This window comes from Podospora pseudopauciseta, chromosome 1, assembly GCF_035222475.1.
Source record: "Podospora pseudopauciseta strain CBS 411.78 chromosome 1, whole genome shotgun sequence".
In the NCBI taxonomy this organism is placed as follows: domain Eukaryota; kingdom Fungi; phylum Ascomycota; class Sordariomycetes; order Sordariales; family Podosporaceae; genus Podospora; species Podospora pseudopauciseta.
The window spans coordinates 7,350,714-7,375,267 of record NC_085892.1 but is presented as its reverse complement, the minus strand read 5'-3'; the positions used below and the strand labels follow the sequence as shown (position 1 = coordinate 7,375,267).

The window sequence follows — 24,554 nt, the reverse complement described above, 5'->3', positions numbered from 1 at the left end:
ATTTATTATTATTGTTATTTTTTTCATGTTTTTTTTTATATTTGTTTTTGTACTTGATTTTTTTACTTTTATCTTTTTTTTTTTAAAAAAAAAAAAAAAAAAAAAAAAAAAAAAAAAAAAAAAAAAAAAAAAAAAAAAAAAAAAAAAAAAAAAAAAAAAAAAAAAAAAAAAAAAAAAAAAAAAAAAAAAAAAAAAAAAAAAGAAAAAAAAAAGAAAAAAAAAACGCCCACCAAACTATCTTTCGAAGCTTGTTGAAGACGTTGCTTGGGGAGGCCATCCTATATTAACTTGTTTTACACTGCCATTATTTTCATCCAACAGTGTGCCGCATCAACAACACCCGCGTCTCTTCAACCTCTCGCCAAGCACATACCCCATCGATTTCCAGTGTGTACTATTTATTTTCTCTATCCGCTTCACAGTGTCTTGACCAGCCTTATCTCCGTGACGGCTTGAGCATCCTTCGCCGTCTCTTGATCTGCATGTTTGTCACCCTGCTGGTCTTCCCCCACAGCTCGACCAATTCCCTATTTCCTTCCTGGTCTTCCCTTTCTAAAAAAATAAAAAATAAAATAAAATAAAAAAATAAAAAAATTCTCCAAAAAATCAACAAGAATAAAAATTCGAATCCATCCATACAAGTAATCACAAACGTGATTTTTATTCTCTGCCCCATTTCCCCCAAGGGCCATGCCCACCACGCAAATCTTTTCACAAGCAAACCGTCTGCTTCTCATCTTTCGGGAGAGCCTTACTCTTCCAACCGCACCCCCCCATTCCTGGCTTCCCATTCCTTAACCGCGTCCGCCAGAGAAATGATGTAATGCTGGCTGTCGAAATCAACGCCTTCCAGGCCCCCATTAGTATCCATCCGATCATCGCCGTCAGCGGCTCCTCCGACGTGGACTTTCTCATGATGTTGCGCATAGTGAGCACGAACGCAGGCCGGAGAACACCACGCTGTGGGCTTCTTCAGATTGACAACACATTCCTTGCAGAATCGGACGTCTGCCGGAGTGGCAAGAACGTCCGACATCTTAGTGTCTTCGTCATGTGTCGCATGGTTGTTGTTTGGAATCTGCCGCCCCCCGGATGGGTCCACACGAGCGTGAACACATGTAGGACCGGCGGAACAACTGTGAGCCTTGAGATGATTTCTCTGATGGGGAAAACAGCATCAGCATCTTCCAAGACGAGAGCAGACAGCCAGGGGGGAAAGGCAGACTTACATATCCTTCGTGTTCGCACTCAAAGCCACAATAGACAGTCATGTCTGCGCCATCGAGCTCGTACCCAGAAAGGAGCGCGCAGACGGTGCAAAGTCTGAAGCTCGAAGGGTTGACGGGATTCCGGCACACCGAGCATGGTGGCAAGTTCGTCAGCCCGTCAGGTATCACGCTCCTCTGCTGCTCGGCAAGCCGTCTCTTGTTTTCTGCCTTTTTGGCCTTCTCCAGCTCGTAGGCAGCCTGCCCTCTCCTCAGCTCCGCCAGCCTTGCCTCGACCTTTTTGATCTCATCCTGGGCGCTAGACAATCTTTGATGGTCACTCAAGATTGCGTCCTTGACTTGTTCCATGCTGGCATTGTCCTGTGCGAGCATGTTGTAGTATTTTGCGTGGACCTCGGGCACCTCGCCACTCGGGCTACCGTCAGTCGGTTGTGATGGTGTCGCAAAGAGGGCTTCCTTGAGCACCTCTATCCTCTCAGTGTGATTTGTGGCTGCAAGAAGTCCTCTGGACAAATCATCTATTGGCGGACTTTCGCTGCCTGACAACTTCTTCAACGATGTCGATACAGCAGTCATGAGCTCCTCGATTGGTGCCGATCCTGCGGTGAACCTTTCTAGTTGTTCGGCGATGGCTGCCTTGTCCTCGTCTTGCACCATGGATCTCAATCTCAGCGTTGTCAGGCTGTCAGCATACCATCGCTCTTTTTGTTTCTTTACATGTTCGTCAAGAAGGCCTGGATGGATCTGATACTGCTTTGCCTTTTCGATAAGATCTGCCAGCTTTTCAAGAAAAGATGGGGGGGCGGATGTGAACCATTCGCCTTGGGATGAGAGTGACGGGTCTTTCAGCAAGTCTGCCGGAGGACAGTTGAAATATCTGGCCCGGTAGAGGTCCAAGAGGCTACCGTAGCAGGACGAACAGGCTATTAAAGGGTTGTCGCCGTGAGTCGCCGCATGATTTTGTTGTATTGCAGAAGCCTCCGAGTCGAAACGAGCGTCTTGTGCAGCGGCGAGGGCACATTGGAGAAGGATGGCGGTCATGGTGCAGTAAAGAAGGGGGGGGTTGGGAACCCCAATCCCGACGAGACGTGGTAATGATCCGATAGTTCGGATGATCCCTCTCGATGGGATGTGTACGTGTAACACTGATGGTGTAATTGATTGACTGAGACAGAATGATGCGCTTGGTATGGGTGTGTTGAAAGTGAGAGTGCTTCCTCAAAGTGACCTTGAGGTGAGATGGGTCCTGCAGAGAACATGCTCCACACCGAGCTTGAAATGCCAAGCCTGCCGTGGGACCTGCCCCTGCGCATTCCAGAACTTGGCTCGTCTTGGCAGGCGCGTTGTGCAAAGGTCACAACGGCTCAAGCGCAGCGCATTCCGTTTCTTTCCTGTGTGCAATATTCATAAGTCGAAGTCCTCCAGCAAAGCAGCAACACCACAACAAGTGCGCAAATATGGCAAGTCTTAACCCTCAAAATATCAAGTCCCTCAAGATGCAGCCGCTAACGAAACAATTGCTTCACGCTAGGCCGACAAACTTCGTACCCAACAAGAGCTCGAGCGGCTGCAGGCCAAGTACATCGGCACCGGGCACCCAGACACGACGAGTTGGGAGTGGAAGACAAACATCAACCGCGACACCTACTCCAGCATCGTCGGCCACCCACCCCTCCTGTCGTATATTGCGCTGGCATCGAATGAGCCTGTTACCAAAGTGCGCGCCGAGATGATCAGAGTCAGGAGCCCGTTGCACTGAAAAAGCAGAGCATGTGCTGACGTGTCTAACAACAGAAAATGATACAGCCCGCCGGACCACCACCAGCGAGAGAAGAGGATACGATCATGGGTGGACACCAAAGCTGAATGAGGGATGGCAGCATCTCTCATATCGCATTTGCACATTTGCACATTTGCACGACATGACGACGGAGTAAACACCACAGGAACGGGCAAGTTGGGGGTGATCAATCAGGCCAGCCAAAGTAGCCCATCTCTTTTCCAACACACTCATGGTGGCTGATGCAACACCTGGGAGGATGCTCGCCCCTGGCAGTTCCCAGTATCATCGCTGCAGGTGATAACAGTACGGCCTCCTGGCCAATCCCAGACGATCGCAAATACCCATAGGACGAATTCCACAATGATACCCCTTTAGACGCCAAAACACCTTGATCCCATGGTATGCGTGTCCCTTCCTTGTTACGCATGCCTCCTTCTCTGCCCATTACTCGGTCCGGCCTCTTGCATCTCCTCATCCTCCTGGACCTCATCTTCATCACCCAGTCCCTGCTCCTGCTCCTGCTCCTGCTCACGTATCTCCGGTTTCCTCTCCTTGACGCCCTTTAAGCTAATCTGAATCTTTGACTCCAACTCTGGGTCCGAGCCACCGTAGATGGTCCTGACAAAGCCCGCAATTGACTCCTTGGGCACCTCTGCCTTCCCTCTTGGTCCAACATGCCACGTAGTAGAGTCGTCGTCGCCGTTGCCCCTGTTATCCACCATCCTGACCAGATACCCATGTTTGATCATCCTCTGTAGCACAACGTCGGTCTTCTCCGTGGGGTTAGCAGGATCGTTTGGGTTCATGCTGGGCATATATTCGGCGGCGTTGAGCCGGGCCAGATGCCTCCTGAGGCGGGTATCACTGAGCTCGCCTCCCGAGATGGTGATGAGCGAGATGATCGTGGTGTACAGGGCCGTGTACGCTGCTTCACCTTCGGCGGACACGACCTTTGAGGGCCGGGTGAGAGCGGGGGTTCGAAGCTCCTCTGGCAGGATGTTGGTAAGAATGTAGGCATTCGATGTGGCTTCCTTTTGGGACTGGCTTTTGGCGGCTTTCCGCTTCTGCTCGGTGGTCATGAGATTCTTATCCCTAGCTGGAAGTTCCACCATTTCCATGCCAAAAACTGCTCGGAGCTGTTTCTGAGCTCCGGCAAATGCTGTTTTGAACTGCCGGCCATTTGTACCGAGAACTAAGGAGGGAGGGGGTTAGTATATATGGTATCATGGGAGGGGCAGGAAGAAAAGAAAGAAAAAAAAAAAGACACAAACCTTTCTCCCTAATGGCGTCTCTCCGAATGGGGGTCCGTGAGAAATCACATGCGATGGCATACCGGACCAATCCTTTTATCAACTGGCTGAGCTCCTCGTTTGGAGGGCCATTCATAATTTCATCGGCAGCACCATCTGAGGCGTATTGATCATCTTGTGGCTCATGCATGTCGACATCTTCATCCTCATCGACCGGCCGTTGGCGGCGGCTCTGCTGGAGTCTGGGCATTGTCTCAAGCATATACTCATCCCTGCATCGAAGGGCGGTGGAACTGGCATGCATGAGACTGTCGGTTGGTTTGATGGCGGCTAACAAAGAGGGTGTTCGTATCGGCGATGATGTCAGACAGTGACTCTGGGGTTGATGAAATGAAAATGGGGGGAGAGGAAAACGCGTCCAACATAGTTTAATTGATTCTTGGCGCGTCAAACGCCAGCTGTTACGTTACGTGACCCCATGTGCCTTTGTTTTCTTCTTTTTTTTTTTTTTGGTTTTTTTTTATGGTTTTTTGCCTGCCGGGAAGTTGGAAAGTGGGTTGGGGACGTTGTGCAGGACCCACCTAAAATATTCAATCTGCAAGGTGCTCGTTGTCGCAGAAGTTGCGACTGGGTATGGTGAGAGCGACATCTTAATTTTTTCGACATACGGCCAAAGAAACGGGCTCTTGGCGGTGATATTTCTCTCATTGTGTTTGAAGTTCAAGGAAAAAGGAAAACACCAAATCAAATGCTCAGGCGACAGGTGACTGGCAGCGCCAGCTTTGTTTGCTTGAGGTGCCGGCTCCAGTTGGCAGGCGCTGCAGGTTCGGGTTTTCTGCCGGCTTCGGGCACCGGCGCAAGAGTCGCAAACCGATCGTCGAGATACTTTGGAAGTCGACCTGTTTCTTCGCTCCCCGCGCTGTCCAGGCATACCGTTTTGCCGCTTTCGCGTCAACGATCGCATTCACGATGCTACGCTGCTGGTTCTTCGTCCGGGTCGAAACCGAGCTCTGAAGACGAACCCGAGATCACGACGGAAAATTTCTTCGAAGTCGAGGTGACAGAAGTCAAGAAGAGGAAAAGAATTCAGAGGATCCTCGAGCCAGCCCCATGGGAACTGGAAGCTGCCGAGGAGGAACAAAAGAGAAGCCCAGAGGCTAGCGGAGAGAAAATTCAGCAGGAAATCCAGCAGGAAATCCAGCAGGAAATCCAGCAGGAAATCCAGCAGGATATTGCGCGGGAAATCGAGGAGTATGGCCAACGGCTTTGGAGTGAGGGCCTGGTAGAAGACCAAAGTGATGGCGGTTTCGAAAGTCCAGAGAACCCAGCCGCATGGAGCGAGCACCCACCCGCGTGGAGCGACAGATCCAGAAGATCGGGCGAACATGCCGCAAACAAGAGCATGTACTGGCCCTTTCCTCAATTCAAAGACTCGAAAGACTCGAAAAGCTGGAAGTCCAAGGGGCAACTTGTCGAAGCTGAAAGGGAGAACCTGGGGTTGGATATGCTGGGCAAGCCAGCGACGGCAATCGTGCTTCGAAAAAAGCCCCTTAGGCGACTGGAAAAACTCACCACGGGAGGCAAAGATCTAGAGCTGGGGCAGACTTCGGCTATGTTGCAGAATCTGCTTGAAGGGGGCGCTGGTAGTCTCACCTCGGAGGAAATACTGCTCAACATTCACGAGCTGCGACCGGCAGACGAGCGGGTGCTGAGCGAGGAGGAATTTGGCACGCTCAAGGATACTCTCATGCAAGGTTTCACGGTTCCCCAACTCAACGCATATGTTGAGACGTGGAACTCGGCCCGCCAATTCAAAGATCCGGGGGATGCCAACACGACAGTCCCTCCCTGGATTTTGGAGATCCGCCCATGGGTTGCGGCCGCTGAAAACACCCCGCCAGATCTGGATGGAAAGCTTTGGGGTTACGTTTCCCAAGGGGCTCCTCCCAAGGAGAAGCTGGTGGTGCGTTTGATGCGCATGTGCTGGGATCTGTCGTGCAGCCGTGTTCTCGAGGGACAAGGCTACTTGGATGTGAAGCTGCGAAAGGCCGAGTTTGACATGCTGACCCTTGGTGGTAAGAGGTGGTTAAGAGATATCTCGCGCACCCTGTTGAAAAACGGAAAGCAGATCGAGATGTTCCCCAGCTCGCAATACCTTTCGATCACCGCACCCAAACACACTGCTGACTTGATTCTCGACCGTCTCAACCAGCTGCTGTCCCACATGAAAACAGTTCAGTTCAACGCCAGCTTCATCACCCCAGGGCCTCTGGCGATCGAGCCGGCGGTTTTGAATCAGGTCGAAACCATGACAAACAGCATTATTCGCCGTAGCCCGTCCGGCGACAAGATCCTCGTCACCTGGATTCAGCTGCCTGGACGAGACGCAGTCACCGAAAACCACGGCGAGCAGGTGCTCCGTCTGTTGAGCTACGCCTACCGTGAGGACCCTCGTGCTTCTCGGTCCCTGGTTGAAACCCCCGAGGCTTCCTCCAAGGCTCGCTTTGTTCCCGAGGTGGACTGCGGTCCCAAGCTCCCCTGGCACGAGCGCAGCAAGTCTTGGGCCAGATGGACAGCCGCCACGAACAAGGTCCCACCAAAATCAACACGAGCAACCAACGATGAGGATGTTTCCCCCCCCGACAAAACGACAACAACCTCATCCACCAAAAACCCAATCCCCACCTCCATCGTCACCCACCCCATCGAATTCAAAGACCGCACCGAAGCCCTCCCCGTCAACAAAGCCGACTACTCCCCCGGCTGGTCCCTCCACCCCAAAACCGACACCACCGCCGTTTTTGGCCATGTCCTCTTCTCCTCCGTCTCCCCCTCAACCCCCGCCCCTCCGGCCCCCGATCTCCCTCGAACATTCGCCCCTGTCCTGCCCTGTGTCCGTTTCCTGTCTCTCGAATCCAACCTCAAAAACCCCGGGCTCTGGCACATGATCACAGTCCTCCGGTTCATCCCCGCCCCTGACACCGACCCATCCCTCATCTCTTCGGCCCCCAATTTGGAAGTCCGCATCGAGTCGGACCACCGCGAGATCAAAGAACTCAAGGACCTCCGCGCGGTGATCAACGACCACGACGCCCACCTCCCCCTCCCCGAATCACCCTCTGACGTGAGGCTTCATCAGACAAAGTACTATGATCTCCCGGGGACAGGGATCAAGGAGCACGCCGGGCCGATGTTTGAGTTCCTCAGGGACAGCACGCTTAAGCCGTGGGAGGAGAAGCTGGCGACACCGGCGAGTTTGGATGGGTTGAGGTTGCCGAGGAGATTGTTTGCTGGGAAGGAAGGGGAGGAAGGGGAGGTGGAGATGGATTACATGTTTGCGGGACTGGAGATCCATCGGATGATCATGAGTGAGTGGGGGGGTTTTAGGATGAGATACACGCATGTTAGCGGGGGGTTTAGGAGGGGGGTGAGGAGTGAGGTTGCGTTGGATGCGGTGCCTGTTGAGGCTGCTAAGGAGGGGGTTGTGGAAGAGGGGGTAGCCGAGCAGGAGGATGAAAGGTTCCTGGCAGCGGAGGAGGTCATGGGGGAGATTGGGGAGGGGGCTGATTTGGTGGAAGCCATCGATGAGGCTCTGGTTATGGCTGAGCCGGCTGAGAAGCCGGAGGTCAAGGAGAAGAGCGTGGAAGAGTTGACAAGGGAGTATCTCGAGGCGGTGGGGAAGTTTGCGAGGGGAGAGGTGCTGGTTGGGGAGGATGGGGAGGTGAAGAAGGAGGGGGTGAAGTGGTTTGGGGACTGGGTGGGGGCCGGGGAAAAATAAGGAGTGGGGTGATGGAAGGAAATCTGTTGTGTGTATAAAAGCAACTGCATCTCTCTACTGAGGGTCAATGTACAAAGAAAGTGACGAGGAACGGTGGTGTGTATGATAGATCATATGGTGGGCTGCATATAGAGAGAGACATAGATAAACTGCATATGGGAACGTCGCTTTTGGACATTATCTTTTCACGCGAAGAATCGGTTTGCATGTTCCCGTACTGGAAACCCAATCACCTAGTATACAAAAACGTACAATAACTCATCGTTCTACACACCCCTCAAGCACTCTCCCCACCACCAGCCCTCTTAGCCTCATTCCTCTCCTTCCTCGCCACCTTCTCCCTCTTCCTCGCCTGGTTCATACTCAGACTCGGCTCCCTCGCCAGCTCCATCGCCTCCTCCAGTTTCTTGGGAGTCACCTCGTCAAGCAACAACCTCCCCAGATTCCCCTTCCTCCACTCCTGAATAACCCAGTCGGCCGCATGTTCCATACTCTCATCTCCTCCCTTCCTCAACTTCCCCGTCCGTCTTGCTGCCGCCCTCAAAAACTGATGCACATCATTCGTCGGCCTCCCCATCCCAAACCTTTGCAGGTATGTCGTCTCCCTGACCAGGTTTAACCGATACAAGAGGTAGTCAGCCACAGTAACAGCAGGAATGATCCCGTCCTTTACACACCCCACCAGCGCCAGCTTCAACATGGCCTCCGGCTCAGAAACGTACGGCACAAACACACCCGGCGTGTCGACGATGAAAACCCCCTCCCCCAGCCCCATGCTCTCCGGATCGCCCGAGTCCTCCCCGGGAAGAATCCTAACCGGCGTTCCCAACTTTCTCGTCACGCCAGGTTGCGCCCCCGTCTTGGCCGCCTTGCCCAAATGTAGACTGTGACTCCTGAGTCTGTTCAGCAGGGTGGACTTGCCCGCGTTCGGCATTCCCACCACCATCACCCTCAGCCCAGTGAGGGAGTCCATCTCCCGTGCGACATCCCTTATCCCGTCCAGCAACGGCTGCAAAGACGCTCCATGAGGTCCCATACCCAAGAAAATGATGTCCTTTACATTATTCACCCTCGGCGGCCTGTGAAAGGCCCTCAAAACCCGAACGACATTCCCCGGTGGTTGCGTGCCCGGCACCGGTCGCCCGTGGGGAGTCATTTGCGCTGGGGGGGCGAGGTCCCGTTTGGTATAGACGATAATCCGTGATCTCGGGACACCGGCGGAGGTGGAGGATAGCGATTCTTCCAATACCGGGTTCCAAGAGGAGATTGGGACCCGGAAGTCTCGAAGCTCGAGGATGAGGCCCACGTTGGAGAGGGACTGGCGCATTTTGTTGAGGGCGGCGCTGTGATGGCCCAGAAAGTAGGATCGAGGGAGCGAGGTGGAGATTTCGAATTTATCCCTAGGAACAAAGCCCGTAAAATCGATGGGGATGGGTTCTTTCTCTGGTCGTGCTTGTTGTTGTTGTTGTTGTTGTGAAGGTTGTTGTGAAGCGGGTCCATAACCACGATGTGGTTTTTGATGAGGGTAACGGGTTGAGACTGGTGGGGGTTGTTCTGGTTTTGGCTTTGGAGCTTTTGATCTGAATGCCGCGAGCTCTTCGCTGGCATCGGAGGGGATGGCCCGCTGGTTGATCATGGTTGATATTGGGGTTATGGGGTTGGGTGTGGACTGAGATAGCTCAGAGGTCGCCTTGGAGGCTGCCCTCACGGCGGCCCGGGGACTTATCCGGGGCATGGTGGGAGGGCTGTGAGCCGATAATGAAGGAAAAGAAAGACCTGTTGTTGTGTCAGTTGACTGGTCTCTCAAGATCGACAGCTGGAGTCCTCAAAACAACACTTACTATGTGCAGAATGGCTGCGAGTTGGTCTCGTTGGGATTTACATGCAGTTGATGAGAGAGGTCCATGAGATGCCAAGCCCTTCGATTTTTGATGTCGATGGAGCACGTAACGGGGTCAATGCACGGATACAGTCATATTTACAGACTACTCATCAACACATGTTCGATGATGGATATCAATTCTTCCTCGAAACTTCTTTTGTACACTATGAACCACCACCCTAGATACAGAATCCTTTCCCAAAACCAAAACAAACCCACCCAGCCGACCTCCCTCACAGAATCCAAGATGTCCGCAGCAAGGGGTATTGCTAAAGTGTCCCACCGACGTAGTTGAGCAGAGAAAACAAATGAGAACAGCAAAGCTCTGCTTTTCGAGAATGTAAAGATGACCAAAAAGTTTCCCCGCGCCATCAGTGACTGGTTTCTGCGCTCGTGGTGCCTACGCCCGGTACCAGTGCCAAAATATGCCAATGAAAGAGTACCCACCCCCCTGACCCAAACAAAACAAACCCTCCGGCCAACGCCGCCAATGCAAAATACAAAAGAGATAATGATATGCCCCCCCTGAGTAAAGCCTTTTCTTCCAGCCTCCCATAAAACTATACAGCATATTCTTGCTGCCATTTGACCAACCGCCTCGTCAGGCTGTCCATCATTTCAACACATCCAAGCTCTTTGAACTCCCGTTCTTGACTCTCCAGTGCCGAAGTCGGCCCTGTTGTCGATGTGTTCTGGGTCGAATCATCGGTGGTGATACCGTTTGTGCCATTCGTTACCGCAGGTGCGCTAGTGGGATTGACAATAGCCGCCTTTGCCACGTCATTCCTCGCTGCGTCTTCTGCCGTCTCTCCAGCAAGCTCCACCTGTGTTCTGGAGATAAATTCCAGCAAAGCCGCTGCCCTCCTCTTCATGTCATTCATCGTGACTTTGCTGCTCATCCCACCTCGCGATCGAGAGTGTGCCGCCTTTCCGACGCCGTCTCCGTGGTGGTGCCCCTTTCCTGTCGGAGGATGCTCGTCTTTCTGGATATCTCGGGAAACCGACCGTGCCGGCGAGGCTTCGTCATCGCGCGTGTACTGGTTGCGCCCTTTTCGTTTGTGCGACTTTTTCTTGTCCGTCTTGGCCTGTGATATGGCAGGCGTGGGCGGCGAGTCAGGGGTCGGTTGCGATGCTGGAGGAGGCTGCTGCTGTTCTGGGGCGGAGGGCTGCTGGACAGTCTCTGCGACCGTCTCGCTTGTGCTCGTGTCTCCGGTGACTGGTGCTACCGCCTTGCTGACTACGGCCCGAGCTGCCAACGGCAGCTCTTCTGAAGGATCTGAATCTGCATCCGTGTGAGCCTCGGACACCTTCACAAAACTCGTGGACGCCGTACCATCAGCTCGCCGACGTTCGGCCCTCCCCTTTCTCTTGTTCGCGGCCTCTTGCCGTTGTCTTTCTTTTTCCTCCTTTTCGGAAAGCTTCTCGTTCCGGTTATTGCGTGCGCCGCCGCGCGGCTTTGACTTGTTCCCGTTTCGACTAGGACCTTTGGGATCGTCCGAGTCGTCGGCCGTCTTGTCGACGGATGGAGACACTGATCGAGAGCTGGTGCGTTGCCTTTTGGCACCCTCCTGCTTCCTTTGATCAAAGTTAGCAACGCTACTGACCGCAGCCAACGGCACGTACTCCTCGCTGTCGCTTCGCCCCCTCTTAGGCCGCCTAGGAACGCCCTCGGGCTCGAGATGAGCTTCCTCTTTGCTGGCCTCAATGGCCCTTCTCAGAGCTTCCGCTTCGTCATAAGCAGCCTCGCGGCTGTTCATAGTCGACCGCCGTTTCGAAGCTTGGTTCGCCGAGGTGGCTCGTCCGCTTCGCGTTTCCTTCTCTTTGGTGGGCGATCGTGTGCCTTCTTTGTTCAGAGACGCAGATCTCGACGAGGTCCTCGATTGTCGGCGCAAGGGAAGATAGAAAGAGTAGGTATTCCTGCGACGAGCCACGATGTCAGCAACTTGATTGATTGATGGTCTGTGACCTCCCAACGCCCGGGGATGGTGCAAGCTGGTGAAACATGATCTCGGGTCCGCACTCAGCTGTTGAGCACAGCTGAGCCCAGCGTCCCAGCGCGATCACAGAACGGTACGGAAAAGATTCATACTTACCCGTTGGAAGCTGTCCATAATTTGTGAAGATCACGGCGACAGAGCTCGCAAAAATACTCATCGGGACCGGGATTGGTCATGATTCCAACGCAGCCGCCGTGCTGCCAAACTTTGCAAACATCACACTGCACGAAAAACCCGGCAACATCATCCGTGACAGAAGCTAAGAATATTGGGTCAACGTCCACAGCCCCCTTGGCCCCATGTCTAGGTTCATCTTCCAGGGGTGGTGGCCCTGGGTACTCCTCGTTGCCGCACACGCAGCGAACGGCCTCGTCCTCTTCTTGAACATCATCGTCGGCGCTGGTCATGTCGGCCGCTTCGGCCTTGACGCCAGCTCTGTCCCGATCGTCCACCTGTCCACGGGTTCGACGGCGTGTGGCGAATGTATCGTCGGCAGTGATTGTATCTTCCGGTGGTTCGGAGGACAGCGACCCAGCGGATGCCGATTTTTGTGGAGAGCCAGCTTTGTTGAAGTGCCTCGAGCTACGTTCCGGCCGCCCCGAGGCACTGGAGCTCGATGAGGATACTTGTGACTGTGACTGGGTAGCGCGCGCCCTCGAAGACCGTCTGGGATCGAGTCCTGCCATTGCTTGCCACGTGAAGCCGCTCCGAGAGGGGCAGTAAAAATGCGAGAGTGTAATCGAGGTGCAGGCCTGTACGCAGGTGTAAGGGGCGCGCGAAGGGGCGCGCGAAGGGGTGCGCGAAGGGGTGCGCGAGTGTGTGGGCAAGCGGCGCTTAATCGGGGATGCCCTAGCGACACGAGATCTGACGACCGAGGCTGACCGACAGGATTTCTGAAAGTTCAAGTCTCGTATCGAATAGTTATGTAGACGTCGAGATCGGGTGATTACGAGAATGTTCGAGTTTGTCGACGTTTCTGTGGACGATTCGGCCAAGATGGGTGGAAAGGTCGAGGCAATGTTCGCACCACCGTTGGTGCAAAAATGGGCGAAGCGCGACACAGTCTGCCGTGATGTGATTCCGCCAGTAGGGCTCAAAATACTGAAGCCGAAGGATAGCAGTGTAGAGATGTACCCAGATATCTGTCGGGCTCAACAGAATACTCGGTTCTCGAGGCAGGGTGCTCTCCAGCAAAGGGTGTCGGGTCTGCAGGAGAGAAGATGGTGGTGCCGGGCCGAGGGACGACAGATCCGAGAGCGAGCTCTGAGAGAGGGTGACAGCACAATGTAGTGCCCCCAAGAGCCCTGCTGGTGCTCAATTGTCAAGAGCTGGCCAGAAGCTGAAGAGATGAGGGTGTTCCGACTAGGGGAGGAAAAATGCGACGCGGTGGTTGAGAGGACAACTAGGGGCGTCGAGATGGCTGGCGCAGCGGCGAGCGTGGTGCTAGGTTAATCTGCGAAGGAATGGGCGGAATCCACAGTGTCTCTTTGGAAAAGAAGTGATTCTCATGACTTCAGCCACTGCAGAGACAGCATGGATGTCCAGCGACAGGTGAGCGCAAGAAAGTCGGTGGTGAGAGCGGTAGGAGAAGGAGGAGGAGGAGGAGGAGGAGAGGGCCAGATGGGAGAGACTGGACTGGAGCGAGTGGAAGCGACTGGCAGAAGCGCTCTGGGGACCCAGCAGCGCACCACCACATTTTCCCCGAAGCGTTCTCCAGCAATTTTGGCACCGCACTTGGGCCATGTGGGACCAGCCTGGGAGCTCTGCCCCAATTCTTTCTACAGCGTACACTTCTTTCAAGAGTACCATGCTTTGCAAGGGCACCAAAGATGCCAATTGCTGTTCGTGTTTTTCCAGCCATCATGGTGAGCTGGACAGTTGAAGGCAGCTAAGCTCCCATTGACTGAGAAGCAGTTCCCCCACAAAAATTGATCCCCTTAAGCCTCTACGCGAGTTCTTCACAACCCTCTCTGGTGTACCTTTGCAGCAGGTACGAAATCTGGTCAAGTGGATTCCATCCGAATTCGGAAGTTTTGTGGGCCTTTGGCGCTCTTGCATCAACATACAGGCGGGATGGAACAAACGCGCCAACATGACATCAGTGACTAAGACTCACCAAAGCCAAGAGACATGTGGTGGTGCGAAAGTCAATAGATACCTAGAGATCCAGCCAGGTCCAAACAAACCTGAATCAAACTCGTTGGTCTTGGACATGGCTGCATTTTTCTCATACATAACAGAAGTGTAGTCTTCCTTGTCCTGCTAAGAAAGGACTATACAGACCATCACATCTGCCCCATGACAGCATTTTCCGCCAAGACCTTTTGTGAATCAGCAGGCCTCGAAGCCATCATTATAACCGCTTTAGTAGCAGATCAGCTATCTATGGAGATCTGCTAATTATCCTCGGAGTGTTTCTGACTATCTTTCAACCGTGTTCAAGTATGTATGATATATATACCAGGCTTGTCGATCCGTAACAGAACAGCGACACGTGCAATGTCCATGTCTGGTGAGAGCACAACATTGGCCAAGGTCTCCCCCATAACTACCAGCCAGTCCCTCTGCATATGTATCCGACCATGGCTTCTCTGTATCAAATCCCCTTTAGCTCTCCCGGTAGAATTCACGGCCACTGTTGAATTAGCATTCCCAAGCAGGGGTGTCGAAGCCCTGGAGGCACACAGTGTGTGGATGGACGTGTGTCAGAGCCCCGCGCTAGCAGCTCACGGGATATTGTCGGATACGCTAAAACGGACGATAAGATGTTGTTGATAAGGAGGAGGGGTGGGCAGTCCGGCCGGATTATGTAATTTGTCCTCGAGTAGGTCGTGGACTGCCAGTACTGAACACTGTTCGCTCGCTCATTCTCTGTTCGGCTGCTGAGCACTCATCAAAACATCTTCGTTTCCATCGACTTCCACTTTGATAGCTTCATTGCTGCTTAGCATCCTTTGGTTTCCCGAGTTATTGTGAGCCTCTGGTTTTCCAATTTGCTATCGACTTGCAGGTGGGTTGCCCCAGGCAGTTGATCAGCCCAGACTCGGCACCCTTCTCCCTAGCTCCCTCGCTTTCAAATGGCCCTTGGTGGTGGTGTTGCCCCTCATGGTTGCTCTCAGCCGAGGATGACAGCGACAGAGGACAGGACACCTGGACAACTCTTGCAGTTGATGCCATTGAGGAACTACTGCAAGCGGGTGAGTTGATTGTAAGAAAGTGGAGAGCGCTGACGCATCATTTGGGCAGACGGCCGACCCCGGTGTCGACGACCTCAAAGGAGCCAACCGAGACTCCCCTCGCCGAGCTTGCCTTGTGGTGCCTCTTGCTAGCTGCCTGCTGCTGCCAGCCATCACTGAACGAAGCAAGCGAGAAAGGATAAGCCATCAAGTTTGTTCAATTCCAGACGAAGCAAACCGATAGAATCAAGGAGGGGTATATCTGCGGCCGGTTGTGGTAGTCAGGCTTTGTTGTTCAGCTATCGACTGGCACTGGCTCTGAGGGTTTGGGGTACTATGTAAATCTTGTCGGGTAGGTTGATGCGCTCCTTCCCATGTTGGACCCCTATCCCACGGCAGCACCACCCATGGCACTTTGGGAATCGCAACACTTGCGGATGCGAAAGGAGTGCCCGTTGCCTTTTGCAAAGTCGCTGCTTGCCCTTCTTCCCTTCCACCACCTCGTCAGCAACCCTTTCCTCCCCCAAACATGAACAAAGCGCCACCCGTCATGTGGCAATTTCCTGATCTGCCGGCTTCTCAAGGCTTCTGGATCACCCTCCTCACAGTTCTGCTCGGTTTCCTCGCCGGCTGGTGGATTCTCAAGCTAACCTTGTCGACTTACCGTTCGACCATAGGACGTGAACATTCTTCCAAAATGTCCGCCGACACGGTGTCTACGCTGTTTCCCGGTCGACCGATACGGCCCTTGCCGAAGAGACCGTTGCGGGAACGCCTCTCGGCCGAAGTCGCCAGCTCGATCCAGTATCCTCGAGTCCCGCAGACCGTTCACCCGCTCTTCTCATACCCCTGCCCACCGGCAGATGCTCAAGCGTCTCAGTTGTCCGGGCTCACCGGCGAGCCTGGCCAACAGTCACGAGCTGGAACCGGAGCAGATGATGCTTCGATCAGGCGGGCAAACCGAGTGCCTCTCGACTCCACAAGCCGTCTCTCACGCCCCGTGGTCAAGACCGAGTTCAGCAGGCACGGAATACCATACCCTCCGAATTCAGCGTCATCTTCAGCCGATGGATACGACACCTTTGAGCACACCAACAACAAGAAAAAGCGCAAGATTCCATCAGCTGCCGAGATGCTTTCGAATGGAGCACATCACAGCAGCGAGTCGCTTCCAAGCTCTGGTTCACTTGCTGTGCAGCCTTTGGACGCCCATGACGAAGAACCGCCTGGGTGTACAACCTATTATGGACCTGGATTCCGAGGAACGTACGGCGTGTGCAATATGTACAACGTGGCGGGGCCAGGTCGTGGCCGGTATGGACGTCCGAGAAGCGGGCGGAGTCCGCTCCGGCCACTGCCGGATACGAGTAACAGTTGGGTCGGGAGAGTCAAGGCACGTCCGGTGCAATGGGGTGGCAAGCCACCAAGTAAGTCTTTACAACTCTTTGCTATTCTTTGACAGGACATAAACGTTGACCTTCATCTCAGCCGAAAATACTGGCATCATTTCCAGTGCCATTGCCAACGCTGAGAAACTGCCCCCTCATCAAGGCCGAGAAAACATCAGTCTTCTGAACCAGCAACTGAATACGAAACGGACTCCAGCAACCAGCCAGTTCACATTCACTTGTGGTTCAGCAGTAACGGCTTGGCCCGGCCGAGTGGTGCCACAACAGTCTATGAACATTCGTCCACCTCTGGTGAACGGCGTCCGTGGCACCCAGGTGTCTCAAACCGCCTACGCTTCATCAACCCTGCCCCAGCCTGCGCATGTTTTACCAAAAGACACGGCTGCCAAGTCAGCAGGCAACACCCATGCACGACCGGTTGCCAATCCCAAGCCCGCTCGCCGCAACGCTGCCACTGAGTACCTGGCCGCTGCCAGAGCACGCCGTCAGGCAAAGCAAGAAGAGAACAGACGGCATCCCCCCAAACCCGAGGATATTTGGATCTGCCACTTCTGCGAGTATGAGGACATCTTTGGACATCCGCCCGAGGCTCTCATCCGTCAGTATGAGATCAAGGACCGCAAGCAGCGGCAGCTGGAGCAGCGACGTCGAGCTCAATGGGAGAGGATGAAGAAGGGCAAGCACAAGGGAAAGAAGAACAGCAAGCTTCACAACAAGAACATTAATGCTGTACAAGAGCCTGCGGCCGTTGACAGCCAAGGGGCATCCGACAGTCAGGGCACGCAGAGCGAGGAGAACTATAACGACGACGAAGAGTGCGAGGATAAGGAGTGCGAGGGCGAAGATGCTGGGTATCCCGACTATCCCGCCGAGGTGCCTGGCCGCCGTCAGCAGTTCCCGATCCGCCCTGGCGGCAACCATGACATACCGGGCACATAACCCCGGCCCCCTCCCCCAACTTTTACCGGCAACCCTCTCATTTCTCACGGCAGCATGGAGAAACGTTTTCAAATTGCGCATACGGTCTGCGCGCATAATATTGTTAGTTGGTCATTCTGAGCCATGAGGTATAGGGTTGGCGGGCGGATGGACCGGAGGGGGCATCCTTTTCCACCACAATAGCGTCATGTTAGACTGATGTACTGCACCGCACAGCACCACTGCTTTTCCCCCCACCACGCTCCCCTCTTACTGTACAGCATGTACGAAGCAACACACCAAACAGGCCTTCTATTGCTCCAACCCCCTTGTTTAAGAACTGAATCACCTGTTTTAGTCATGACTCTCATGTTGGTTGTACTAGTATTGTTTTACTGGGGGGAGAAATAGATAGATTGGCGGTAATACAGACTTCTTGATGCGTCATGATGTAATAAGTCGATGGAGAGCTGAGAACTTGGATGCGATTGAAGATTGGACGAGATGTTACGAGACAGCCTTTCCATGTGACGGTCTGAGACCAGGGACCTCTCTGGTGGTCAGAGGCCATTGGCTTCTAGAAGCATGTGTGGAAAACGTGGAGATAGTCGCATCAAATCGGCACTTGGAATCTGATGCGCCAGTAGCGCCAAAATATCCGTCCGAATGCCTTGAGAAGGTACCTACCCAAGTGCAACCTCAGTGAGATGGATGGGCCGTTTTGCACATGGGCATGAGTGGAAGTAAAACGGAGGCGGAGAAGCCGCTGAGTTCGTGCGCCAGCTGCGGTGGTACGTTAGGAGGCGCTGATCTGTGAGCGACCACGTCCAGGTACACCTGTTGAGGAAGAGGTATATGGGTGCTATCTTTTGTTTCCGAGTGAGTCCGACACTGACTCTATCATTCGATTGAAGAGGACACCGTTCAACTGATGTCGTGTTTCCACTCTTTGGAGCAACTGCAGCCCTGGCTGATGTCGCACAACCAACAGGAGGCAGATGCCCCAGTAGGGTTGAGGGTGGATGTCCACTCGAGGCTGGACCAATTGTTCGCGAATCGGGATGGCGTGGAGAGCTCTGATTTACAAGAGAGTTAGCGCAAACCACCCCCCCGGCTTTGCTGCCGACCAAGATGACGGGGCTTACATGGACCATACGACACCTAAAACAGCTTGGGGGGAGCTGCGCCTTCCCGTCATCAAAATCCCGTCCCGTCTCGGGATCTCTTCCTTAGTTCTCACGCAATCCCACCTTGTCGCAAACACCAACACGCGCGAGTTTGTCTCTCTCTCTCCCCCTCTCTGCCGCCTCCATCGAACCCAGCGATAAGCCTATGACCGTCTCATCGAGGTAGCCTCACAAGCCCGGGCAGGCCTAATATCTGCAAGGATGTTTGGCTCCCGAAGACATCCTCGGCCGCCCAATCCGGTATGTCGTCATTGTACACTGTCCCATACCGCGCTGCTTTGACGCACCTGTCCCCGGATGCAATGCCGCCACAGCGACAGAGTCGACTGGCATGGAGTCTCCTACATGGCTCGAGCTTCGCGAAGCATCATGAAGCCATTGAGATTGCTTTATTGTTCAGAAAATACCTGTTGTGGGCACCTAGTGGTTCCTGCCAAGAAATTTGATCGAAGCTGGCGCGGTGATATCGCGACGACCAAGAATCCCAAGCTGATATGCCCTTCGTCGTGCAGCCCTTGACAGCGGCGACTGTTGATCCAAATGCTGCCACGGCTGCTGCTGCCGTCTTCAAACGCCATGAGTCCAACTCTACATTATCAGCTGCCGCTGCCGCCGCTGCTCTTCGCGCGCGACCCATGACGCCAACACGAGTGGCCGACGTGCAAACAAAACGAACCCTACGCCGCAGCGCATCGGCCGCCTCATCGTCGCGAACGGAATCACCAGTAACAAAAGGCAGACCGAATCTGCAACGGCGCGGAAGCAGCGGGTCCATGACCGAGCGAACGTTTCGAAGTCCAAGTCCACATCGACCCGGTGGTAGCGGAGGGCATCGACAGACGCAATCGCTCAGTCACGACGCCCCTCCCGTCCCAGCCCTCCCGAAAGATATCGGCGCGTCACCACAAACCCAGCATCGCAAATCCAAAAGCCTAGGAATGGGGACCACCCCTGTACGACTTGCGTCTCAGAGACTTGGTTCAGAAGATGCGCCGTCTTGGTTTGGGGCGGCCAGGCTCGGCGACCCTTCCAATATCCGTAGGACGGATCCTGCTATGGCCAGCCCTCCATCAAGCCCACCACAGATCCCACGACAAGAGCAAGAGATGGTGTCTGAGATTGCAAGGCCTGATAGTCAGGCATCGTCGATAAACTTCTCCTACCCAACGCGAACGAGAGTTGGCTCTCCCCCAGTGCCCCCCACAGAAGCGCCTGCTTCTGTCGGTAGTTCGGCTCGTTTCAGCCTTCCGGCATCTCCTGTGGAGGCCGGGTCGGCTGCGCAGATGTCGCGAACCAGAGAGCAACCGGCCCGTCAAGCACTGGTGGCGAGTCCAAGAACTCGGTCTACCTCGAATCCCGCCCCCGACGAAATTTTGGTATATGACCCCAACTCGAGACGCATGGTCCCACGATCAGAGCTGCATCCGGCACATCATGAAGCCCCCCAGCAACGCACCGACTCGAAAAGGAAAAAGAGGACATCGCAGAAAGCTGGATCACATCTCGCCGCAGGGACAGTGAGCCGTCCGAAAGGTACAGCGGTCGACAATTCTCCAGCGACCAAGAACCAATCACAGACCACGCCGGCCCCCGTCCAGGAGCGCACCCATGTGCCCCAGCCGTCAGTATACGTGCAAGATCTCGAGGAGCCATCGGTCAAAGCCATCATCAGCTCACCAAGATTGGATGCGAAGAGGCTTGAGCAACATGGCCCTCCACCAATGACCCCATCCAGCCCTCAGGTCAGCAAGGAGGCGACTTGGCAAGGGGTCAGGAGACAGCCTTCGGTCGTTAGGGAGGAAGCGGAGCCCGAAGAGCCAAAGCCAAACCACATCCCAACAAGCTCTTTGACACAGACCCTAGATTCTGTTCCAACACGGCCAAAAGCGGTTTCCACACCGGAACCGAGGGGATCACCTTTCACACAAGTGTTGGATGCAGTCCCAACAAGGCAAAAGACGTACCCAAATACTGAGCTCGAGGTCCCCTCTGTCGAAATATCGAAGCCAACCAGTCCAAGCCCCGTACGAGGTGGTCGTTCGCCAGTTGACACGAGACGGGCTCAAGTCGCACATGAACGCAGTCACTCTAATAGCCCTGTTCGACAAGCACACTTTGGGCCGGTCCAGGAAAACTTGACAGTTAAGCACTCGCCTCCTCCTCGGTCGATATCGCCGCGCAAATCGGCCCTTAAGCACTCGAGCCCCTCGAGAGGCGCGTCGCCTTCGTCGTCCGAGGCATCTGTAAGTGGCAATCATGAGCCACCTGTTGGGCGCAAGAAGTCCGTGCGTGTCAGTTTTGACGATGCTAAAGATGTTGTGAGCACGTCGCCGGACAACCGCGCCACGTCGCCGCTCTCCGCCAGCCCTCCAGAGGCCGGCCGTCAGCGATACTTCGGCCTTGTCAAGAAAGACATTCCATCTTTGGATGATGATGAGATCATGAAGCCCCGGCCTGCGTTGCCGAGCTTTGGAAGCATTCGAGAAAGGAAGCCCCGAGATGCACAACCGGAGGAGGATGCGGAACGACCGCTTGTTCGGCCGAACGCGGAGACAACACATGCTTCTACGGGACCTTCAGCGACAGGACTTCTTCCCAGTCCATCACTGGGCTCCAGCAATGACCACGCGCTGGGTGGAATCTTTTCCCAAGAATGCGACGAGGACCGTACACATGCTGCAAATACCTCGAGGCTCAGGGAACCTCTGCCTCCTGTTGTTACTAGCGTCGAGGGCAGTGGGTACATCAGCGACACGAACAGCGACAGCTCTCTGGCTACCACTCAGTCGGAACACGAGCCGGCCGAGGTCTCCGGCCGTGACTTTGCCCCTCGGCAGCCACTTCAGACTCAATTTGAAATGTCGAACGGCTCAGCCAGCCCACAAAGCATCCCTACTGCTGTTCGGCAGGCCTCGGTCAACTCAGCACCGAAGCATGAAGTTCCAGATATAGCTGTCATTCAGCCGACACCACCTGCGATGGCTGGGGATAAGTCACTCAAGGAAGAGTTCTTCGACGTGCCGGGAGGCTTCCCGGAGGATGAGTCCGATCAGTCCGTTCCTCAGCGGCCTGCGCCCGCCGTGGTCGAGGTCCCGGAAAGTCGGCCGGCAGTTCAGCCTTCGACGCAAACCATCTCTTCAGCTGTTCACGATACTACTGATTCCGAAAGCAGCATCTATAGCGATGCGTGTGAGGACCTTTCCGATATCGAGGGCAGCGGCTTCTTGTCGCTCGATGCCGTGGTGGAAAGCCCACTCCGACCGGATCCCAGCTCTCGCCAGCCTCCGAAAGAGCTACATGCTACCGAAAAGCCCGTCGAGGCAACGCCCAAACTCCAGACCGAGATATCGACAGCCACGACTGCCGTTGAGACCCCACACGCAAGTCCGCCTGCGAGTCCACCCACAGAGAGCCCGCAGGATGAGTGGGAAAAGGTGAAAGCATACTGGCGAAGTCTCAGTGCGGAGAAGCGAGCACAGCTGGAAAAGGAGGCACGAGAAGAGGCCGGGGTCGAGGCCGATCTGGATCAGGTGCAATCTGAACCGAAGCCAAAAAAGAAGAAATCGATTGAGAGAAGGAGTTCGGAGCGCAAGGCGTTGGCCTTGCACATGGCACAGCAGATGGCAGTCCAGCACCAAAGAGAGCAGGAGAAAGCTGTGGCGAATCCCGAGCGCAGTTATATGATCAAGCCTGGGACGAAGTGGACCGAAGAGGAAGTTGCCATCCCGACAACCATGAGGAAGACTCTGCGCAGCGAACCTCAGCAACAGTCTGCTCCTACCCAAGGTCCCCGTCTGCGCAAATCACTGCGATCAAGCAGTGCCGACACCAGGAGGTCTGACACCAAACCCGCGGACATGAGTCCAGCTAGACACCCAGCACCGAGTGCTGCTGCTGCGGCAAGCTCTGCATCTACTGAGAGCCACCGACGGGCAGCGGCAAGCCCCCATGTCACGGCTGTCCCGACAACATTGAAACGCCGCGACTCTAGTGGTAGTGAAAGCAGCTTCAAGAGGTCGAGGCCGAGAAGCGGGTCGGCCACCGGTTTCCGCATGACCATGAGAGCGACTTCGCCACCTACTGACCTGCCGTCGAAGAGGTTTTCGATGACATCTGTGTCCTCCAAACAAAGTGTGGAAGTTCCAGCTCTGAGCACTCAGATGCGTAGAACATTACGCGACTCGTCTACTGAGGGAAGAAGGAGTCCGAGCGGGATGCGTATGCCAAGTTTTGGGAAGAAGAGTGGTGCCAAAGCTACAAAGAATAAGTCGGGGAACAAGTTTTCCAGTCGCTTGGCCGACTCGAGTGATGAGGACGGAGGGGCCAGTGGCTTCCAAAGTCGGTTTGAAGATTCTAGCGATGAAGATGATATCGCCCCGGCGCCGCTCCCCCCATTGCCAAAGTCTAAGTCGGCCCCTAACGGGGTAGGTGTTGGCCGTGGGTCTGTTGCCAGCACGGCCTTGTTGGAGGAGCTCGAGGAGTCAGAGGAGACACCGGCTGTCAAGACGAATGGGACAACCAAACCAGCGGTCTCGAGCCCGGCTGGCCAGCCTCCCTTGACGGTGGACACCTCTCTCCACCGTGTCCGCTCTGGTAAGGGTAGCATCCTTCGCACTTCTCAGACCGCCCCTGCACTGGGAGCTGAGACAGCCTCTCCTGTCTCAGGGGCCGCCCCACCCGCCGATGGCAAACGTGCCGCGACTCGTCGCAGCAGTCTGATGTCTGTCCTCCGCCGCAAAAAGCATGATTCCTCCTCTGGGGGGATCGCCCGCAGCAGCATGGACAGCCCGGCGAGAAGGGACACTAAACTCGAGCGCAACGCCAGCCAGCTCAAGGCTGCCAGAGAGCAGGATGTCTCACCCACAGTGGAGGAGCCACCCGCTGCCGAGGGCGAGCCGGAGCCTGAACCAGCGGTAGTTCAGACCCCGCCACCGCAAAGAGGCCCCAAACTTCAAAAGAGGATGGGGATCTTCGGACACAGTCACAGTCAGAGTCAGCAGCAGCCTCCGCCGCCCAGGATGCAGATGCCGCAGGATGCTGACGAGCCAAAGAGACCTTCTACAAGTGGGAATCTGGGCACTCGGACGTTGTCTGGTGGAATCGGGGGTGGAAATCTCGGGACGGGTCTGGTGCAGCATCAGTTGCAGCAGCGGACGGCTTTTTCGACGGGTGCTCCGAGCGTGGACGGGAGTAGCGTCACTGGTACCGCGGATGGGGGCACGCCGAAGAAGAAGAAGAGGTTTAGGGGGCTGAGGAAGATGTTAAGGCTTGATGAGTAGGGTTGTTGATGCCCAGAAGGGAACAAATTGTAGGATATCATCAGGGTTGGGTACTTTTGGATGAAAAAACGGGAACTCTAGGGAAGTAAAGAGATGGACACGGAAAAGGTATACTTGGCAACGAGTACTTATGAGTATGCACACATACCATTTACTTACCCGCCCGCGCCCCTTCCCCCTTGCGCACACAAGATGGAGAGAAAGAGAGGAGTAATAATGGATAATGACGGGAAGATTTGGGGGGGTTTGAAAGGGACGATCGATCGTTTAAACCTGGGAGGCGTGAATAAACTAGTTGGGGAAAGTTGGGTTTGGAGGAGAGCAAACAAAAGTGTTACTATACTATACCCCTTTGCACCGATGGATTCCTGATTTTCTTTTTTTTTTTTTTGGGGTTTCTTGGTGATAATAATATATTGTTTCGTATCATCAATGGTTGTGGCGTGCCCTCTGATCCAGCGACCCTGATCTGTAGTTGACTTCACAAACAGGGGATGGCTGTCGAAGTTGGGGTGGTACGGTGGTAGTTGGGGCAAAATGCAACAAAAAGGGGGTTAAAAAAGGGGTTAAGGAAACTCGATGTAATTGTTGAGGATGGGCAGCTGGGCAAAACGGGGCAGGTAAATGGTAGGTCAAACCAGAAGAGAAACAAAGGCCCCCTCCCCCTGG

At 54.5% G+C, this 24,554-nt stretch overlaps 8 protein-coding genes across 8 annotated transcripts; 4 read left to right on the top strand and 4 right to left on the bottom strand.

Moving 5' to 3' along the window:
* Positions 1 to 249: 249 nt before the first annotated feature.
* QC763_120210 (uncharacterized protein) lies at positions 250 to 2,444 on the bottom strand. Its single transcript, XM_062908607.1, has 2 exons — positions 1,230 to 2,444; positions 250 to 1,159 (listed from the first exon to the last, which is right to left on the bottom strand). The coding sequence occupies exons 1-2, from the start codon at positions 2,265 to 2,267 to the stop codon at positions 752 to 754; spliced, it is 1,446 nt and encodes a 481-aa protein (XP_062771717.1). The 5' UTR covers positions 2,268 to 2,444; the 3' UTR covers positions 250 to 751.
* Positions 2,402 to 3,092, top strand: QC763_120200 (uncharacterized protein; the record flags this gene model as incomplete). Its single annotated transcript, XM_062908606.1, has 3 exons — positions 2,402 to 2,413; positions 2,758 to 2,964; positions 3,021 to 3,092. The coding sequence occupies 3 exons, from the start codon at positions 2,402 to 2,404 to the stop codon at positions 3,090 to 3,092; spliced, it is 291 nt and encodes a 96-aa protein (XP_062771716.1).
* A 17-nt stretch (positions 3,093 to 3,109) lies between these two features.
* QC763_120190 (uncharacterized protein) lies at positions 3,110 to 4,792 on the bottom strand. Its single transcript, XM_062908605.1, has 2 exons — positions 4,281 to 4,792; positions 3,110 to 4,201 (listed from the first exon to the last, which is right to left on the bottom strand). Exons 1-2 carry the CDS (start codon positions 4,561 to 4,563, stop codon positions 3,429 to 3,431), a joined length of 1,056 nt encoding a protein of 351 aa, XP_062771715.1. The 5' UTR covers positions 4,564 to 4,792; the 3' UTR covers positions 3,110 to 3,428.
* Positions 4,793 to 5,007: 215 nt separating this feature from the next.
* Positions 5,008 to 8,037, top strand: QC763_120180 (uncharacterized protein; the record flags this gene model as incomplete). The annotated part of the gene is made up of 2 exons (XM_062908604.1): positions 5,008 to 5,439; positions 5,464 to 8,037. The coding sequence occupies 2 exons, from the start codon at positions 5,008 to 5,010 to the stop codon at positions 8,035 to 8,037; spliced, it is 3,006 nt and encodes a 1,001-aa protein (XP_062771714.1).
* Positions 8,038 to 8,314: 277 nt separating this feature from the next.
* On the bottom strand, positions 8,315 to 9,772 carry mtg1 (Mitochondrial GTPase 1; the record flags this gene model as incomplete). Its single annotated transcript, XM_062908603.1, has 1 exon — positions 8,315 to 9,772. One exon carries the CDS (start codon positions 9,770 to 9,772, stop codon positions 8,315 to 8,317), a length of 1,458 nt encoding a protein of 485 aa, XP_062771713.1.
* Positions 9,773 to 10,479: 707 nt separating this feature from the next.
* Positions 10,480 to 13,567, bottom strand: CTI6 (Histone deacetylase complex subunit; the record flags this gene model as incomplete). Its single annotated transcript, XM_062908602.1, has 3 exons — positions 12,013 to 13,567; positions 11,253 to 11,836; positions 10,480 to 11,201 (listed from the first exon to the last, which is right to left on the bottom strand). Exons 1-3 carry the CDS (start codon positions 12,600 to 12,602, stop codon positions 10,480 to 10,482), a joined length of 1,896 nt encoding a protein of 631 aa, XP_062771712.1. The 5' UTR covers positions 12,603 to 13,567.
* A 1,148-nt stretch (positions 13,568 to 14,715) lies between these two features.
* On the top strand, positions 14,716 to 18,022 carry QC763_120150 (uncharacterized protein). The gene is made up of 2 exons (XM_062908601.1): positions 14,716 to 16,519; positions 16,581 to 18,022. The coding sequence occupies exons 1-2, from the start codon at positions 15,622 to 15,624 to the stop codon at positions 17,438 to 17,440; spliced, it is 1,758 nt and encodes a 585-aa protein (XP_062771711.1). The 5' UTR covers positions 14,716 to 15,621; the 3' UTR covers positions 17,441 to 18,022.
* Positions 18,023 to 18,387: 365 nt separating this feature from the next.
* On the top strand, positions 18,388 to 24,280 carry QC763_120140 (uncharacterized protein). The gene is made up of 2 exons (XM_062908600.1): positions 18,388 to 18,846; positions 19,119 to 24,280. Exons 1-2 carry the CDS (start codon positions 18,808 to 18,810, stop codon positions 23,883 to 23,885), a joined length of 4,806 nt encoding a protein of 1,601 aa, XP_062771710.1. The 5' UTR covers positions 18,388 to 18,807; the 3' UTR covers positions 23,886 to 24,280.
* The last annotated feature ends 274 nt before the right edge of the window (positions 24,281 to 24,554 follow it).